Raw genomic sequence first — 20424 nt, forward strand, 5'->3', positions numbered from 1 at the left:
ACTCCAAGACCATACAGGACACCGTAGGTGAATTTAGAAGTTTTAAGCATGATTTGTCTTGGACTGAGCAGAGGATTAGGATCTAGGAGAAAGTATGGCCACGTGTAGATCTGGGATTAGAGATGGACCATCCTATCATAGGCTCTGTGGGGCCTACCGTGATATATGTGTTTTATCCACCCTGTCCATCCATTTCAACAAATAATTTTAGAACATGATCCTGAAAATGAGGCAGATTGAAGGCTCGAGTGGACCACACCATAAGAAGCAGTGGTGATAATGACACCCACCGTTAAAACCTTCCTTGGCCCCACCGTGATGTTTATTTGGTAACATCACATACACGTGGATTATGGCAAAACATAAATATCAGCTTGCGTTCAATCCCCACTGCTTACCATGGTGTGATCCACTCGAGCCTTTTATCTGCCTCTTTTTTGGGTTTGAGTTATAAAATGATTTTTGAAAATGGATGGGCGGTGTGGATCAAATACATACATCACAGTGGGCCCCACAAAGCCCCTGAATGTTACCTTCGACGTGGTGCACAGCGCAAGTCACGACCTTCGGATGCCTACACGAGTCCGGCTAGTGCAGTCCCCTTCTAAGGCCCTTTCCTCCTCTTCGAAGAAATCGGCCCCTCTCTCTCTCTCTCTCTCTCTCTCTCTGATGGCTGCCGCCATGGTAGAAGACAGCAGCAGCTCTTTCGAAGATGATCAGCTGGCTTCCATGTCCTCCGACGACATCGTCAGAGCATCTCGTCTTCTCGACAACGAGATTCGAATCCTCAAGGTATGATTCCTGCCCTCGGCTTTTCTAGGGTTTCATTCATCTCTCTCTCTCTCTCTCTCCCGATTTCTAGGATTTTTTCGATTAATCTCTCTCATTCTTCATCTCTTGAAGGAAGAACTGCAGAGAACGAATCTAGAGCTAGAATCCTTCAAAGAGAAGATCAAAGAGAATCAAGAGAAGATTAAGCTTAACAAACAGCTCCCTTACTTAGTCGGAAACATTGTCGAGGTGATTTTTCGTTATCCGATTGATCTCCTTCCAATATGAATCTGCTGGCTTTTATTTTGTTGAAGCTTATTTGGTTTCTGAATCCTTCTTTTCTTCCACAATGAGAAATGAATTGAAAAATTGTTGCTTTTGATCCAATACAAACCTAATTTGGGCAAGATGTTTCCATCCTACTGGTGAATTTATTTATGTTGGCTGAGGATGGTGAAATTTCTGAAAGGAAAAAAAAATCATTTTTTTGCCCAAACACCCATCATATGTTTGATCCCAAGTCCAGATAAAGAAGGGTTGGGTCAGCTTGGTAGCCGGTGCGAAACTTTTGCCACAACTCTTATCATGAATCCTGAGCAGAAGAGGATACATGTAGCTGACCCCAATTAACTGGGATAAGGCTTAGATGATGATGATGCCGACGCCGATGAGACCTCGTGTATGGTTTACTCCTTGAAGCAGCTAGACTAGGTTTGACGCTCGGCTAGATAGGGCTCAAGCCTCGGGAACTACCATGAGGTATTTTTCTTCCACCTTGAGGTGTGAAGTTCCTGTCTTTAAAAGCTAGGGTTCTAAGACTTCCAAAAGTTCGCTAATTGTTTAGTGGGATGTGCACAATTCAGTGGTTAGGGAGGGGATGATTCCAGGGGGCTTGCTCAGGTAATAGAAAAGACTCATGAGGGATGATCTCGGTAATTTCTTAGTGATATGTCATCGCATTTCTATAGAGAGGAAAGAATTACAGATTCTTTTTTCTAATGCTTGAGTCGTTTATAGAGAGGGCTCCCCAAACCTGTTCCTGACCACTATCCAATTCTGCTTGAAGTCAAGGAAAATAATTGGGGACTGAAGCCATTTTGTTTCGAGCTGTCTTGGCTCAAAGTTGAAGGATTTGGTGGCTGGTTGGTGGAGGATCATGGTTGTTCAGGGATCGGTAGGGTTCAGACTAGTTCAGAAACTCAAGAGCCTAAAAGAAAAATTGAAGGTCTGGAGAAGGGAGGTTTATGATCAGAGAGGTGCAGGGCTGGAATGTATTCTCAATGCTATTCAAACTCTTGATAACTAACGAAGAGGAAGGTGGGTCTCTGTCTGAGGCTGATAATGCGGATAGAAAGGCATTTTGTGCAGATTTTAGCAGGAGATTGAAAGAGGATGATATTAAATGGTGGCAGTAGTTGCATGCTTTGTGGCTACATTAGGGGGACAAAAACACAAGATGCTTCCATAGCATGGCCAGTGCCCGGGCAAGATACAACAGAATTTCCTGCTTATGGGCTGACGGTAAATACTTAGAGATAAAAGATCAAATATGCTGAGAGGTAATCAGGTGGTACTCACAACTTTCTAAGGTCGAAAGGTTCACCCGCCTCTGGAAAATTTAGAATTTAACAAAATCTCGTTGTCCGGTTTGGAAAATACTGAAAAGTCTCTCTGATAATGTTGTCAAAATCCTATGATTTATGATTTTAGTCAAATCTTAAGCAATGATTTGAATCCCACATAGAGCTGGATAGCAAGCCGAACGAATCGAGCTTGGCTCAACTCAGCTCGGTTCGGCCAGCAACCTACCTCAGCTCAAGTTTGGCTCGGCTCAGTCCTTGAGCCTGACTGGCCAGCTTGGCTTGGTTTGGTCAATAGCTCGGGCTAGCTCGAGCTAATTTTGAGCCGAGTTCGAGCTCAAGCACCCAAATAGAGAGAGGGCGAGAGAGGAGAGAGAGAGAGAGGGTTACTGGCTCGAGTGCTTGGACAGGGATGGACAGCCAGATGGAAGCTTGAATGCTCGATTGATTGCTCGGGCAGGGACGACACAGTTGAGCATTCGGACACGGACAGACAACCGGACAGGGAAGGACAGACGAACATGGACGATCGACTACTCGGACAGGGAATGACGACCGGAGAGAGAGAGAGAGAGAGAGAGAGAGAGAGAGAGAGAGAGAGAGAGAGAGAGGGTCTACTAGGGCAAAAAAAAGGAAAGGGGATTTGAGAGGGAGGGAGCGCCGGTTGGCTAAAGCGAAAAAAGAAAAGGGAATTTAGGGCGATATTATATATATATATATATATTTATACTTAGATTTATATTTAATTTTAAATGTATATAGGTCGAGCCAAACCAAACCAAGTCGAGCTTGGGCTAGCTCGAGCTCGGCTCAACATTTTTCCGAACTAAAAAGAAAAGGCTCGACTTGGCTCGAACCCAGCTTTCAATCCGAGCTGAGTCGAGCTGGCCCGGGCCGAGTCGAGCGAGTTAACCGAGCTAGCTCGATTCGTGTCCAGTCTAATCCCACATTTGAATCCCTTTTTATATGAATCCTACGATTTTATGTTTTGAATCTTATGATTTACGATTCAAATCCCAATTTATGATTCAAATTATACTTGTTTTCTTCTATTTTAAGCTTCAATTGACTTTCATTTTATGTTTTTAAATTGTGGAGGCTTTAAGAATTGTTTAGAAAATGCCTTTAAAAAATTGTTTAGAAAAGGTAAATTATTTTATTTTGTTTTTTTATAAGAGATTAAATGATATATATTCTCTTCAATGTTAAATCGTGGAGTTTTTTTTTATATATATAAATAATTTCTTACTTCTTAACCAGTTGTAGCACCAAATTGATGTATGACTTATCTGGAATGTTTTTATGGATGGTTGCGATCATGTTGACTTGTATGTATTGTGGAATGATGGTTAGAAATCAAATTATCCTTTTTTGTTGGTCTACAAAATCAAATGCTACTTTTCCACATGATTCTACATTCAAGAAAGCTAACAAGGACATAAATTATTCAAGGATCCTTGTATGTTTTTTAAGAAAAAAATTCTTGAAAGACAAAAGAAAAGGAAAGATAAGAATCCTTAACACTATCATGACATAGTTTTACTTGGTGCATATTAGTGTTTTCAGTAGCGCTCGTAGCGTATGCTATGTAGTGTAGCGTTGCCATAGCGCTACTTAGCGTGCCAAATAGCGTAAATCCCCTGTAGTGTAGGGGTCGTAGCATACACTATGGTCGCGTAGCGTGTAGCGCCGGTAGTGTGCGCTACGTTGCAGTATTTTTTGTTTGTTTTTCTTTGTTATAAATAGTGGTGAACTCACACCACAACTACTTAAGTTACTAAAAAAAAGAAGCAGTCAAATAGGGTATTCGAAACCCCTTGGAAACCTACGCCGAACGCAACTTCCTCTCCCCCTCTTCAATCTTGCGATCCAAAAGCCCATTGAAGGGGCTTCTTTGGCCGACTGTTGGAGACTATAAGGAGGTCCATTTGGTGCAGTTTCATGATGAGTGGAGAAGAAATGAAGGAGAAATTAGATTTCCCCAATTCCGGTTCCGATCGGCTATGGAGCTTCAAATTTTAGAGTTTTCATTAATTGAATCTCATCTTGAAACAACTATAGGTAAGCTTGTTCCCCTTGGTGAGTTTCTTTCGATGTACAATGAAAATAAGTTGTTATTTTAAGTTTTATTTTCTCTCTTTTTCTTCTTCTTCTTTTTTTTTTTTTTTTCCTTTTTAAAATGCCGGTTATTGTGCATTTTTTGTTCTTTATCATTTTTTTTTCAACTCTTTTTCAATATCTTTGTGGCTATCCATTATTTTCTATGGTATAGCCCATGTGGGGTCCACTGAGGAATGCGACATTTGTATTATACTTGATGCTCTTAACTGTGGGATTTTTATTTTGCAGAATGTGACATATATATATATATATATATATATATATATATATATATATATATATATATGCTTTTTTCTTACTATTTATCATTTTTTTAAATAATAATAATAAATAGAATTAAAATTAAAAAAATAGAAGTATTGTGTACTTTACGCTACACGATACTGAGGGTTGAACGCTGCGCAACACGCTACTGATATTTAAAACACTGGTGCATATTGATGGTGAGAGGATGATTGCCGAGTTTTTAATTTTTTCTGATATATTTATATTTTTCATATTTTAAGAAAATCATCAATATCTTATGATTTATGATACGATTTGCAATTCAATACTATTCAATCCATATTACGATTCGTGATATGATAATGATTTTGATAACATTGATCTCTGAGTCAGAGGTCAAATAAGTGTTTTATTTATTTATTATTATCTCGGTTGAGACAAGGCCCCGGGGCTAGATGAGTTTCCCTTAGCCTTTTTCCCATTTTTTTGGGATATCGTTAAGGGGGAGGTTCTTAGTTTTGTATCTAATTTTTTGCAGTCTGGCAAATTGTTACAGGAAATAGGTAGTTTGCTCATTGTTCTCATCCCCCAAATTAAGGGAGCATCCTTTTTCAAAGATTTCCACTCCATCAGTCTTATCACTTCAGTGGTCCCTATAAGATTGTTACTAAGGTCATTCGCTCAAAGGTTTAGATCGGTCCTGCCATCGATCATTTTCCCTTTCCAAAGTGCGCTTATTGCCAATTGGCAGATTATTGATAGTTGTCTTCTCATTCATGAATGTATTCATTTGTGTCAGAGGGCTAGTGTCACGCCCCAAACTCGGAAAATGGGCTCACAAAATTCCCGATCGCCAAATCCGGCGCCGACAGCCTCTGTAGTACCCCATTCTCGGCTCCCAGCGCCCATTCGCCAGTTTTCGATCTTGGGATGCTACGAGGAGGATTTTCAACGTCAGTTTGATTTATAATAAGCATAACCAAAGGCATAACCCACAAACAACAACCAAAAACTCCATCACATTTCCACTATGATCAAAAACTTTTCAAGTATAATGAGCATTAAGGGAAATACAATGATAATGGACAAAAGCTCCAAGATGATCTGCTATGTGCTCCTGCCTTAGCACTGCTGCTGTCCAACGTCACCTGCACGCAACGGTCGTGCATAGCTTATAGAAAGCTTAGAGGGTGGTGAAAGTGTGTGCGCAAGGTAGTAATACAATTATGCAGTATCAGAGTAATGTGGAATATGCTAATGAATCCCTGAATACTATTAGCCGTACCAAGGCTATGCGATGCAAGACATGAATGATGTCGGCCATACCAAGGCCATGCGATGCGAGATGCAACTCAAGCATACGAATCCTCATCTAAGTCCACATATCAATACAACTCAACTTTGGAATATAACCGGGGTCTAGTACACTCCAACCAGGCTGCCGCCCCATCGCGCATAACAAGGTGAGTGGAAAAGACCTCACTATCCGCCTGCTAATATCGGACTCGGCTCGTCGATAGTGGAGCCATTCCTCGAGCTGGTCAGACTTAGCCCAGCTTTGCCCCCTCCTCTCAGGCGGGTAAGGCCGCACCTCCTTCCAACCGCCCACGACACAGTGGAAAGCGCGGCCTCCTGGTAATTGGCACTCGGCGCTCATGCACCCACTCAATTTAGACGTTGGAGCAACCTCCTGGTACCATAAGAGTTTAGAGACTTTCACCCAGGGATATCTATAACACCCCATGTAGAACAAGATTTTCGGTATCCAATTCTGCCAACCACAATATGCCTGTGGAGGCTATGACCCTGATGTCGCTAGGGCGTACAGTAACCATGTCACGCAATGCAAGATGCATGAATCACGCAATCCAGTCATACAGTAAACATGTGCGTACCGCGCGCTCGTGCGGGCTACTTCCCTTACCAGGGAGTCCATAACAATCTGCCTAATGGCATGTGCGATGATCAATCACTCATCTCATCACGAGCATGTAGATGATGCATATGAATATGTATCATGATGCTATGTTGTTATATACTCATAATCGGAATTGAAAATCACATACGGCGAATGGGGCCCACTTATTTGGGTTAACCCACGCAGAAAATGGGCCTAACAAGGCTTAAGGGAAGGTCCCAATGAGGACATGTAACCATCATTCCCCATCAATGTGGACATCTAACCAACATTGCTCCCAAGGAGTAGCCTACATAAGGAATTTATACACAATGTAACGGCCACACATACATCACATTGGGCCTCGCTCATGGGCCTCACATACATCGCATCGGGTCGATTGAGTGGGCCGATCAAATGGGCCGATTCAAATGGGCCGATTCGAGTGGGCCGATCAAATGGGCCGAATGTATATCAAATCGGGCCCACCCTTATGTATATTTGAGATCTGACCAATTCATAAATTAACACAGATAAATGAAGTGAAAACCAAATATCAGTTTGGGTGGGAACCACTGTGGTCCTTAGAAGTTGAACGGTGGATGTCATGGTCCACTATTTGAATGGTAGGATCCACTTGAACTTTAGATCTGACTCATTCTTTTTTTACCATGCCATAAAGTGATCTCACAAATGGCTGAATGGCATGGATACAACACATACGTCATGGTGGATCCCATAGATAGACGGCATGGATGGAATAGGTAGGACCCACGGAGCTTGCTGCCATGTACAGCAGCTGGTGGTGGAGCCCACTTGCTGCCGTGTACAGCAACAGGTTGCATGTCAATAGGGCAGCTACATAGTTGCCGCACGTGCAACTATTGCTGCTTTAAAACAAGGCAGAGGTGGGTCCCACGTAGGGCCCACCATCTCATTTATATTTATAATATATATTATATTATATAAATATCACAACACCATATATATAGTATTATATATACAATATCACAGCAGGTGGGTCCCACGTGGGAACCCACCAGATATAATATTATATATATTATATTATATAAAAAAATCAACGTCCAGGCCATCCACGGCCTGGATAGTCACGTGCATCAAGGAGGGCCCCACACGTGGGGTGGGTCCCACCGTCCAAGGACGGTGGACACCACACGTACATGATGGTGTGGCCCACTCCATATGGATGGACGGTGTGGATGGGTTCCACGGGCCCACTGACCTCAGTGTTGAAACGAGGTATCTTTCACCCAGTCTACCTCTGGAGCTATGGATCTGGGTCCCACGTCAGGTGGCAGCCACCCGTACTAGGGAATGCCAAGACCCCAGCGTTGAAATGAGGTATCTTTCACTCAGCCTACCACTTTAGCTATGGATCTAGGCGTGGATATGTGTGTCAAGGAGGGCCCCACATGGACGTGGGTCCCACCGTCCAAGGTGGTGGACGGTTTGGATAAAACACATACCCTATGGTGTGGCCCCACACGTGGGGTGGAGGGCGTGGATGGGTCCATGGACCCCACTGTCAGCGCACACTTCACTGTGGTGTACCCATAGTCAGTCACACCCACCGTCCACACCTCCACTGTCAGTTAACACTTCATTGCTGACCACTCCACATGTCAGTTCACACTTCACTGCTGACCACACTTCACTGTTAGCCACATCCAGGCATCATGGCGGGTCCCACATAGACATGGCCCACCTGATTAGATCAATTTAATGTGTTTCTCCTACATCCAGGCCGACCCAAAGACGGTTAGCAAGGTGGGCCCTACGAATGGGATGGCGTGGATCATACATCATAGTGGGGTCCACAATACATGAGAGAGAGAGAGAGATCGCCAAGGATGGAGGGGCCCCGCCACTATGGGCCCTTCTTTGATGCAAAGTCTACATCAAGGCGGGTCCCATCATAAGTGGGCCCTTACATCATAAAAAGACAAAGAAATGGAGATCCAAGATCACCCACCGTCTTCTTCTTGTTCCCTTGGCTTCCTTTGCTCCTTAGCTTTGATTCCAACAGAAGATGATGGAGTTTTGATGGTTGAGATGGGAGATGAGATGGTAGGAAGTGGGCCACATACAAAACTTTCTCATGGAGGTTTTGGGAGAGCCTTGGATGTGTGATGTTTTCTCTTGCTTGGGATAGTGGTTTGAGAATGAGAGAGAGAGAGGGTTGTAAAGAGAGAGAGAGAGAGAGAGAGAGAGAGAGAGAGAGAGAGATGGGTGATGGAGTGATGGATGTGGTGAGTGATGGGTGTGTAAGAAACTTTTGACTTTAGGGGTAGATTGTGTAAGAAAGGTATAGACGGTGTAAGAACTTTTTGACTTTTGGGGTTGTTTGGGGATGGGTGTGAGGTGATGTGTACTTGACATGTACTTGACCCTTGATGGGATTGATTGATGGATTGAGGTGACATGTTGTAGAGATTTTCTTGGGTTTTGCAATGCGCGGCATTTTCCTCGAACCGAACGCGAGCTCACATCTCCTGGCCTGGGTATCGCCTCGGCGCGCGAGACGCGGTATCGGAATCGCGGTGACAGCGCGGTCGCTAGGGTACAGGTCACGGGATGAGTCGACTCGGGTTGACGGCATGTGTCTCAGGGTCGCGCGCAAACGTCGGATAAAGGTCGAAGATTGCCGGAATTCGACAGGGAAGATCGTGGAAGCCTACGGAACAGTACAGTCTAGGATATGAGTCTTACAGCTAGGTTGAAGGAGTGATTTGTAATCTCGATCTCAAGAAAGGTTATGACCACGTCAATTGGGATTTATTAGACTTCATGTTGGGCAGGTTGGGGTTTGGTGTCAAATGGAGAGGGTAGATGTGGGCTTGCGCTGCGTGGAATCTGCTCACTTCTTAGTCCTATTAAATGAATCTCCTTTTGGATTTTTTTAATTCATCTAGTGGTTTGCGTCAGGGGGATCCTCTCTCCCCCATTCTCTTCATTGTGGTTGCTGAAGCTCTTAGTAAAATGCACGGCAAAGGGTAGGAGTTGGGTTAATTTGAGGGATTCAAGATTCCTAAGTGGATGGTCCTATTTCCCATATATAGTTTGTGGATGGATTCTTGTTTTTTGTAAGGCAGGGTTGGGAAATCTAGACTAGTTTCTGTCATAGGGCTGGGTTGAAAGGAGTGATTTGTAAGCTTGATCTCAAAAAAAGCTTACGACCTCGTCGATTGGGATTTATTAGACTTCATGTTGGGCATGTTGGGGTTTGGTGTCAAATGGAGAGAGTAGATGTGGGTTTGCGCTGCGTGGAATTTGCTCGCTTCTTGGTCCTATTAAATGGATCTCCTTTTGGAATTTTTTAAATTCATCCAGTGGTTTGCCTCAAGGGGATCCTCTCTCCCCCATTCTCTTCATTGTGTTTGCTGTAGCTCTCAGTAAAATGCTCAGCAAAGGGTAGGAGTTGGGTTAATTTGAGGGATTCAAGATTCCTAAGTGATGGTCCTATTTCCCATATACCGTTTGCGGATGGACTCATGTTTTTTGTAAGGTAGGGTTGGGAAATCTGGTCCATTTATCTAAGACCATTTGTTGTTTCAAAGCAGTTTCTGATCTTTTCGTCAATTTGTTTAAAAGCGAGCTGTTGGGGATAAATTTGGAAGATGGGGAAATGGCATCTCTAGTAGGGGTGTTGGGTTGTCGATCTGACTGATTCCCATCTTCTTATTTGGGCATGCCTTTGTGCATTGGAAAACCTACTAATTACCTGTGCGACGCAGTGATAGAAAAGATGGAGAGGAAATTGGCCCCCTGGAAAGGTAGACTTCTCTCTTTGGGTGGGAGAATCACCCTTGTCAAAGCTGCCCTCTCAAGCCTTCCCATTTACTTTATGTCGTTGTTCTGCTATCCAAAATTAATCCTTTTGAGGATCGACAAGCTTCGTAGGGATTTCCTGTGGTAAGGGGGATCTCATCAGAGTAAATTTCACCTCCTTAAGTGGGATGAAGTTTGTAAACCTTTCGAAGATGGTGAGGCTGGCTTTAGTATCCTAGAAGAGGTCAACTCTGGTTGCTTGGAAAATGGATTTGGAGATTTGGGGCGGAGGAGAGCAATTTGTGGCGTAAGGTTATTGCCGGCAAATATGGGGTAGTGATATCGTGCAAATGGACCAAGAACTCCATTTACAGAGCATCTTTTTTGTTGGAAATTTATCGCTTGTCTGGCGGCCAAGGTCCTCCTGAGATAGGGATGTCTGTTGGAAGTGGAGCTAATGTAAGCTTTTGGGATGGCATTTGCTCGGTGTTTCTTCTCTCAGATCGCAATTTCCTCACATTGTGGGTCTCTGTCTGAATTAGCCCATTCTGGTGGCTGATTGCTTCTATATTCAAGACGACATAGGCATGCAGCTTCCTCCATGTTGCAGATCCTTATTCGAGTCGGAGATTGAAGAATTAACAAGCCTGTTGACTGCTTTGGAAGGCATTTGCCCCTAATCTGTTTGTTCCAGATGAATCTTTCTGGTTGAGGGATAAATCAGGGGGTGTTTCAGTTCAGTCCTTTCTAAAGGTAATCTGTATCTCGCCTTGCTTCCAACTGCTCACATACAAGACATATTTGGTGTTACCACGCTCCTCCAAATGTGGCTGCGTTTACATGGCTTGCCGGTAGAAACAGGATTCTCATGGTGGATAACCTCTGCAAGAGAGGAATGATCCTCCCCAACATTTGCCTCTTGTGCAAAAAGGATGAGAAAATGGTAGAGCATCTGTCCCTCAGATGCCCTTATTCCTTAGGTGTTTGGGATTATATCTTGTCATCTTTTAAGGTGCCTTGGGCAATGCCATCCTCCATGGAGTATTTGTTTTTGGGATGGCATGCAGGAGGGCCCTCATCCAAAGAGAGACATGTCAGTGGCACCAAGCCCCACTGGTTGTTTTATGGAGCATCTAGATGGAAAGGAACACCAAATGTTTTGGGGACAGGGTGGAGACTATGGGTTTCAGTGCAAGGAAAGTTCTCGCTTATATCAGGGAGTGGGATTTGTAATTTTTTTATTTCCTGTTCTTTTTGTTTGTTTCCTTTGTTTTGCCTTTGGCTGTTGCAATAAAATTCTCAACTTTCAAAAAAGCCCTATTTCTTGTGATGCAGTTATTTTGGTGGCCGGTGTTTTGTTTCTCTATTTGCTTTTTGGCTAACTGTCTCATTGTAATGATAATAAAGTTATGGGTTGCAAATTGGTTACATAATTCGCAAGTAAAACAATTAGGGTAATTGCTTTTAACTTATTAGGTTAAGCAAATGATTACACCTTCAAAGTAATGCCCAATGGACCTTGGTGGATGGCATTTCTGATAATTCAGTCTTATCTCTATAATGGATAGCATGTTGTAAAATTGCAAACCTTGTAAAGTTGTAAACTTTGAACCATTGAAATGAGTTTCACCATTTCTTAGACTGCTGATATGTTTTAACATGATTAGAACTCTTTTCTATGAGTTATATTTGCATAAATGTTGGCAAGCATGTGGGAGATGTGAAAGTTAAAAGTATTTGCTTTACACGGTTGCCATCAAAGTTTGAATTATCATACTCTGGTGGATACCGATTTCCCGGAAAACTCTCCATATCGGTCAATGTATCAGCTGTGCCGACTCTGGTTTCAAATTTCAGTCTTCTTTTTCATTTTTTTTTCCTGTTGGTACCATTTCTCAGTAGTCGATAGATTGCTGCACAGGAATGACTATCATATAGGGATTCTAACAGTAATTCATTGACATTTCTAGATTTTGGAAATGAACCCAGAAGATGAGGCTGAGGAAGATGGTGCTAATGTTGATCTCGACTCTCAAAGGAAGGGAAAGTGTGTTGTGCTAAAAACATCTACACGCCAAGTGAGCAAGCAGTTCTTATTCACATTTTTTTATTGTGCTATCTGGAACATACTCTCACCATCTTATTCTGGCTAATGTTGGGGCCGGTTTTTAGGAATAGTTGAGTAATACTGGTGTGAACATTGAAATGTCAGGCGATCTCATATTTCATCATTCGATGTAAACTATCTGCGCAAATTTCTAAGTTATTATGTCACTATGAGATGCTATGTTATCTACCATTTCAAGCATTGTTATTAGTTATAACGAAATCCTCATGTTATCTAATTTTATGCTGCTGAGGATGTTTTGTACTTTTTGATTCAGAAAGGAAGACTTGTTAAATGTTTTCTTGTTGCGTCATGTATGATCTGTAGTATTTTTGCCCCTTCAAAAAAGAAAAAAAGAAAAAGAAGATTTTAGTATTTTCGAGGGATTTCAGAAAAAAAAAAAAAAATTGTTTTATTTTTCATGCACATATTTTATATTGGTTGAATCTTAAAATGCCATGTGTTCTATTTGCCTTCAGCCCTCCAAGTTTTTCTTTCCGTTTTGTAATCTTATATTGCATATCCTTGCCTAGAAATATTGATCCATGTATATTACTCGTATATTCTATTGAATCAAATTTTCCTGAGATGCTCAGAAATTGTCTTCAGCGGGGATGGTTGAACTTGAAATCAGTCTTTGATCAATTTCATGCAATGGTTTTTACTTCTCTGCATCTTGCCTGTCAATGCTTCATGTTTTCTTTCTACTTTGAGAGTTTATTTATTAAAGCATAAGCATTGCTGTTCTTCACTGATGTCTACAGTTGAAAAAGTATCTTTTCTGCATATGCTGTTTAATTCTGGATGTTATTGCAAGTGAGCTTATACTTCCTGTTTTTGTTATTGTAGACAATCTTTTTGCCTGTTGTTGGGCTTGTCGACCCTGATAATCTAAAACCTGGTGACTTGGTTGGGGTAAACAAAGACAGCTACTTGATACTGGATACTCTTCCTTCTGAATATGACTCACGTGTAAAGGCAATGGAGGTTGATGAAAAGCCAACAGAAGATTACAACGATATCGGAGGCCTTGAGAAGCAGGTGAATGTCTGATTCTGTTTTGTGGGGGTAGCAATTCTAGGCTTGTATGAATTGCTATGACTTGAAGCTTCTTTTTTATGGGACTGAAAAAAGTTGGTAGAGATGATGGAGCGGATATTGAACTAGCTTCTTTTCTGGACTGCTTAGATTCAATGAGTCTAAAGAAGCTGAGGTTTTAATCATTCAAAGTGTGGGTCTGAGGATTTCTCACAATCATGCTTATCAGCATACCTTTGTTGACTGTGATTTATCTTTGATGAATTTTGAACTTGGCAAATGCCATAGAGGCTGAGTTTTCCCATGTATTATCCAAGGCTGGTGTTGTAGCTGATAGATCTGCAACAGTAGCTAGTTGTGAGAGCACCATTATGAATTAGGCACTTCATATCCCTCTAGGGTGGAATTAATTTGTTGTTACAAAAAGTTCTTAAAATCTGTCATAACGCTCATACATTATTTTCTTTCGGCAGATTCAAGAACTTGTTGAGGCCATTGTTTTGCCGATGACCCATCAAGAGAGATTTCAGAAATTAGGAGTTCGTCCACCAAAAGGAGTACTTTTGTATGGTCCTCCTGGAACTGGAAAAACATTGATGGCTCGTGCATGCGCAGCACAGACAAATGCTACTTTTCTAAAGCTAGCAGGCCCACAACTTGTTCAGGTCATTGTTTATCTTCCCGTGATCATATCTACCATTTTTTAAATTGATGAATGCCTCTACATTGATGTATCAGTGTTTGCTTGGTCACTTGAACCAAATCCTTAAGTGTTTTTGAAAGATGCTTTATAGAGTAATATTTATTCAATTTTCAGCAGATTCTATTCTCTATTGGGTTGATGATTCCTCATCGTCCATCCTTGTTTTGCTGTTTTCATCTTGGATTTTCCCCTTTAATAGAACTTGGCTTTCATTTTATTTATTTATTTTTTTTTTTTCTAGAAATCAATTTCTTCTTCTTCTTCTTTTTTCCCAATTACCGTCTTTTACGATATCCGAATATCCTATTCTATGTTATAAAGTTTACTTCTTCATTCTACTCTACAGTTGTACATGATACAACATTGTGCTTCCATTTTCTTCAAATATTATTGCCATCTAGCTGTTGTTGCAGGTGCATTATTTGTGAAATCGGCTTTTGCATTGCCCATCTAGCCCTAGGGCATCATTTGAGGGCAGATATATGAAATTTCCATTTTGTCGATGATTGCATCCATATACTGATAAAAATTGTCGACATCGGATTTGTTCAGATGTTCATTGGTGATGGAGCAAAACTTGTTCGTGATGCCTTCCAACTTGCAAAGGAGAAATCTCCGTGCATCATCTTTATAGATGAAATCGATGCAATAGGAACTAAGCGATTTGATAGGTATATTGTCTTCATATCTCGTACACATTTTAAAGTTCATGAGTTTCTGTTCTTACAGTGTCTGACTCAATTATTGCTTAGTATTGCCAAATCATTAGGCCAGAACATCTTTAGTCTTGGGGGAAATACTGGATCGCTGTGACTTTTATGGGTTGCTGCATAATAATAAATGTTTTTCGTGAACCATCCTTGTTTTGGGTGGTCCTTGGTGTAGTGTTGCCTGGACACGTGGCTCCGATGCCAAGTGTCCGGCACAGCAAACTCCAAAAATCTAGGCATGAGGACACTTCTGTACCCAGACAAATAATTTGTAAAATAAAAATAAACTGGTGAAATGCTAAGACAAAGGAAATGAGGAAAGAAAAAATATATATAAATGAATATTCACAAAGTCCAAATAAAAATCTATTACTACTAATCTAAACTAACAAGTAATTGATTAAAAAAAATATTGAAGATCATATATACTCACCTCAAGAAATGGTGGTTTGTATTAGCATTACTCTCTCTTAAAAAATTACGGCACCACAATGAAAGAAGGTAAAAGCAAAAAGAACAACAAAGCTTGTGCCTTTTGTTACATTGGTCATAGTGCCCATAGCAAAAAAGGAACTAAAATCTAGGGAGTGAGATGAAGTTCTTATGAATGGTTTCCTCAATGACAAGAGAATGGGGGCAAGCTTGAGTTCTAGGAATGAGACATATTTTTACTTGACAAAAGAAATTCGCATTAAAATTTTGAGAAAGATAAAAAGGAAAGCTTTGTGAAGAATATGGTAGGAACGAGACATTTAGGAACTCAAGAATATGCTTGGACGCTGAAGTGTCCGGCATGTGGCACTTTTTGATAACATTACTAAGAAACTTTAAATGTAGAAATTTTGAAGTCTCGTGATGTCTTGTTTCCAGGAGTGTCCAAGTGTTGTCACCAAGGTATTAAAAAACAGTTACTCAACGGCCGTTACATAACGGTAATGGTGGGAGCCGTTACACGTTATGGGGTTGTAATGGCTGTAACGGCCCTTTCAGGAAAGAAAAAGGAGGTTTGTAACGGATGTAATGAAGTTTGATAAAGGTAAAAAAGAAAAAAGAAAAAAAGAAAAGAGAAGACCTTAAGCCCGTATTGTAACGGTAACGATGGAGGACCTTTTCTTCTAAGATGATGAATTTTATTAAAAAATCCCAACGGGCAAAAGCATAACCAATAACAAATCAATGGGCGAAAGCAAACGTTGATGATGATCATCGACCTTTTCCTGATATTGTCTATAGCAAGTACCATATTCCTGCCAACTAACCACCAAAAGGCCACTACCTTGGGAGGTGGCCATTACGGCCACTGTTACTATCATTGAATACCTTAGTCGTCACAGAAAAAACCTAGAAGGTAGTACTGTCCAGGCAACATTGCCTTAGTGTGATCAATATCTATCTAAATACACAAACTTTGGTTGTTGCACTTGCACAGTATTCCAATATATACAGAAGATATATGCGTCAAAAAATAAATGCTATCACCATGACCCATGCCATTTCAGAAATTGGAAGATAAAAAACCACAACCGAATGTGTCAATTAGATCAATGATCCTATGTGCATCGCCTTTATCCTGTGTAGTAAAAGTAGAAGAGAGATCATTTTCTGTAAAGTCCATGAGCAAAGCACGGAGTACAACTGAAGCTGGGTTCCAGTTCTGAGCTATGATATCGTGTGTATCGTATGCATTCATGTCATGTCTACTGCATACGGCTTTTACACCTAAAAGTGTTAGGCATAGCGCCCATTTTGTGTTTGAGTAACATAGGTTCTGAGAGGTGAAGTGAAACATTATAATGATTTGATTGAAGTTCTTTTGAGCACCAAGTGGCCTATCCTGACAGCGATGACACCTACTTGAACCCTTAACCTTGGAGCGGGTGAAGCCATTGCAGTTTCTAGATCTGGGAAAGGAAGCAGCTTCTAGAATCACCCTTTTGGGGAAATCAAAACTTGACATGGTGACGTTTATTGTAAGATGTTGGTTCTGTGACTGACCTTTTTTGAGTGAACTCGTCTTCAGCCATTTGGTTTTTCAGTGTGCTTGATATTTTTGGTCCTGGCCGCTCATATCTTTTCTGTAATTTTTTCTACATGATTTGCTGGGAAAGGAATGATGTCGGATTTTTGCGAGCTATAATGATTATTTACTCTATTTTACTGCAGTGAAGTCAGTGGGGATAGAGAAGTGCAACGTACCATGCTGGAACTGCTTAATCAGCTTGATGGTTTTAGTAGTGATGACCGGATAAAGGTCAGTCTCTTGCCATCTCTAGAGTTAGATGTTCTTCTATTTTAATTTAATTTTATTTTTTGGAGTCATTTATAATGGGCAGTTGTGTTGTTATTTGTAGTTCATGTTCATATTTAACAATTAAAATGGATAGTTTGAGTTCAAAATGTCTTCTTTCTTCTTGGAGATGAGCTTCGGATTTATTGCTTGAATGATACATTCCCTCTCCTTCAAAAAATATTGTTTAGTAATACGGCAATTTCAAATAGGTTTAATGGCACATAAGAAGCAGAGATTCTTTACTCAGGCCTCTCAGATCGATGCCTTTTTACTTTAATTGGACTAGAAACAGATCAGTTATAATTTTTGGAGTGGACCCAAGTGGAAAGGTTATTTGAGCTTGTTTTGGCTGGAGTAATAGATTTTTCACCTAGGCATTTACCAAAGGTTCAAGTTGGGTTTAAGGTTGATTCTGAATCTTACAGAGTTGGTCTATTTATACACTCACGAGTCTGTGATAATACCCATAAGAAATGCGATGGCAAGGGAATACCTCCAATGTTCTTATGGGTGATGAAAAACTCTAGTTGCATGTTGTAAGCAGAAGAGTGATCTATTTGGGTCCTGCAGCAGGGAAGCGCCTGTTTCAAAACATCAGCAATTGTAAGAGCCTTACAAGCAGGAGCGGAAGTGTGTATCAAGTTTGAAGCGGGACATCTAGGTGACAATTGACAAACCCTCGTATGGTAGGACTAAACCAGTCCAATGGTCTTTCAAATACCATATTTAGTGTTACAATATTCCTGGCTAATTTCCTATAGCACAGTGCCCATTCAACACATCTTTCTATCATCCACGCATCTAAAACAGCTGATAGAAACATATGTTTAGGAGGACCAAACCAGTCCAATGCTCTTTCAAAAGTGACCACAAAGGCTTAGTTGGTCACTACACAAAAGGAAGAATTTTGCCTTTGTTATATGTAGTGGTGTTCGAATGTGTAAAAGATTTTCTCTGTCATTTTCTTTTCTAGGATTTTTGCTTCAATTCATGGATTAAGACTTAGACCTGGCAATGGGTTGGGTTCAGTCTGGGTCAGGGTCAATGCTTGACCCATTTAATAAACAGGTCAAGAAATCTGGCCCTAACCCATTACCTGGTGACCTGACCTGACTTGCTTAGAATTTCTATAGCCCGAACACGACCAGACCCGACTCAACCCAACCCATTTAATTGCAGAACTGACCTGCCTAACCCAGCTCATATACTAACTGTAGTCTCTCATATCCGGCTTCTTGGCTCTTCTTGCCTTGTTGGCTGTTATACACACAATCCATCATCCATGGTGGATCCAACAAACCAATGGTTTGGATTCCTAAACCATGTGCCCACATGAATTCTTAAACATTCATTAGTAATTTTTAATCAAAGAAAAGAAAATAGATACAAAGCCAACAACATTTCTTGTGGTACAAGTGAATTGCTAAAATATCTAAGAGGTCTAGGGATCAAAACTATAGGAGGTTTTGTTTCAGTCTATGGGTTGGGTTGGGTCATTTGGTCCAGTCCATTGATTCAATATATGGGCGGGGCGGGTCTGGTCAGGTTGGCCTAAACCCATGTCCAACCCATTAATCTAAACGGATTACCTTTTTGGCCTCATCTAGATCCGCAACCCGACCTGACTTGGTCCGAACCTGGTTTAGAAGCGGGTCGGGCCAATCAACTGCACCCATGCCCTTTAAAATTTGCAGTTGCGCTGCACTCGCATTAACTGGTAAGATCTTGAAGTTCTCGTTGTGATCACCTATCGAATCTGTAGGCTTATCTCTCTTTATTGATATGTATAACCATAATAATATTATGAATCCTATCTTGGTGACATTCAGGTAATAGCAGCAACTAATCGAGCTGATATTCTGGATCCTGCTCTCATGCGTTCCGGCCGTCTGGATCGCAAAATTGAGTTCCCTCATCCAACTGAAGACGCAAGAGCACGGATCTTGCAGGTGTGCCAAACTGTCACCTTTCCCTGCAATCTTCTGTATTTTGTGTGCACTTAATTATTGTTTAAACCTTGTTATTCTTCTACAGATCCATTCAAGAAAAATGACTGTACACCCAGATGTAAATTTCGAAGAGTTGGCTCGTTCAACAGATGATTTCAATGGGGCACAGCTGAAGGCCGTTTGTGTAGAGGCCGGAATGCTCGCTCTCCGCCGAGATGCCACAGAGGTTCTATTCTTTATATATTTCAGCATCTTCTCCATTATTGCTAGATTCAATTTCATTGCTGGGATTTTGAAATGGCACTGTTGCAATTCTCTTCATGTACACGAGAAATTGCTATTGCTCTTAGTAGCCATCACCAGGATCACCCCGATAATCCTCTTCCATTCTTTCGACATCTCCTTTTGTATGTGTTGTACTAGCATAGAGAGCACAACCCTCTCCTATCGAGATGTATTGTTTATTCTCATACGCTTGTCATATTGATAAGGCAGGCATTGTTGATGGATATCATCATAGTCTTTGCCATGCCATCACTCCGTCTGAGACATCATTATCTGCAATGACATTGTAATTGTAGTTATGTTGATGTGGGTGTTGTTGTGACAAATTTGCTGACACGTGTTCTTTTTTTCTTTTTTTCGTTTTGGATTCAGGTGATCCATGAAGATTTTAATGAAGGGATTATTCAAGTTCAAGCAAAGAAGAAAGCCAGCTTGAATTATTATGCTTAGTAGTATTCATGTTCCACCCTCGTCACGCAAAAAAGTCCAAAAAATGTTTTAAACTCCATATTCTCTCAAGGATTAGGAGAAACAGTTTATACTATATTTATACATTCAAATATTGTAATGAAACCTCTTTTTTTTCACCTGTTTTTTTTTTCCGGTAGTAAATAGATGGGGGATGAATTTGGCGGGTAATGGCTGTTCCCATAGAAGCAAATTTAGTCTCTGACTGCAGATTCTGAGAGATCCTTTGACAAGCATCCACTCTTTGGAATTCTTCAACTGAGGGGTTCGAAGACTCGGACTATAAACAGGTCAGGTTCCATACCCCGCATCACCCCTGTCTCCGGCGAGTCCTGGTTTTACTTGGACCTGACTTGGACTCGTTGGACTGCGTCGCTGAGTCTTTTAACCAAGTTGTTATTGCGTGTACAAGTCAGTTTCATTCTTATGCCACAATATTGCGGGTGTGGCGAACAGCATGAGAAATACAACACCGCTGCACTTTCAATTGA

The 20424-nt window shown here is 41.1% G+C and overlaps 1 protein-coding gene across 1 annotated transcript; it reads left to right on the forward strand.

Annotated features, from left to right (window-relative positions):
* Positions 1-613: 613 nt before the first annotated feature.
* On the forward strand, positions 614-20054 carry LOC131225693 (26S proteasome regulatory subunit 6A homolog). Its single transcript, XM_058221268.1, has 10 exons — positions 614-792; positions 904-1020; positions 12354-12461; positions 13340-13531; positions 14002-14193; positions 14784-14902; positions 17105-17192; positions 19061-19180; positions 19266-19406; positions 19838-20054. Exons 1-10 carry the CDS (start codon positions 670-672, stop codon positions 19913-19915), a joined length of 1278 nt encoding a protein of 425 aa, XP_058077251.1. The 5' UTR covers positions 614-669; the 3' UTR covers positions 19916-20054.
* Positions 20055-20424: the final 370 nt, after the last annotated feature.

The sequence above is a fragment of the Magnolia sinica genome, chromosome 14 (assembly GCF_029962835.1).
Source record: "Magnolia sinica isolate HGM2019 chromosome 14, MsV1, whole genome shotgun sequence".
NCBI lineage: Eukaryota > Viridiplantae > Streptophyta > Magnoliopsida > Magnoliales > Magnoliaceae > Magnolia > Magnolia sinica.

Coding starts and splice junctions, on each gene's coding strand:
- LOC131225693 (XM_058221268.1), top strand. CDS start 670: ATGGCTGCCGCCATGGTAGAAGACAGCAGCAGCTCTTTCGAAGATGAT. Junction 1,021..12,353: donor TAGTCGGAAACATTGTCGAG/GTGATTTTTCGT, acceptor TGACATTTCTAG/ATTTTGGAAATGAACCCAGA. Junction 14,194..14,783: donor CAGGCCCACAACTTGTTCAG/GTCATTGTTTAT, acceptor GGATTTGTTCAG/ATGTTCATTGGTGATGGAGC.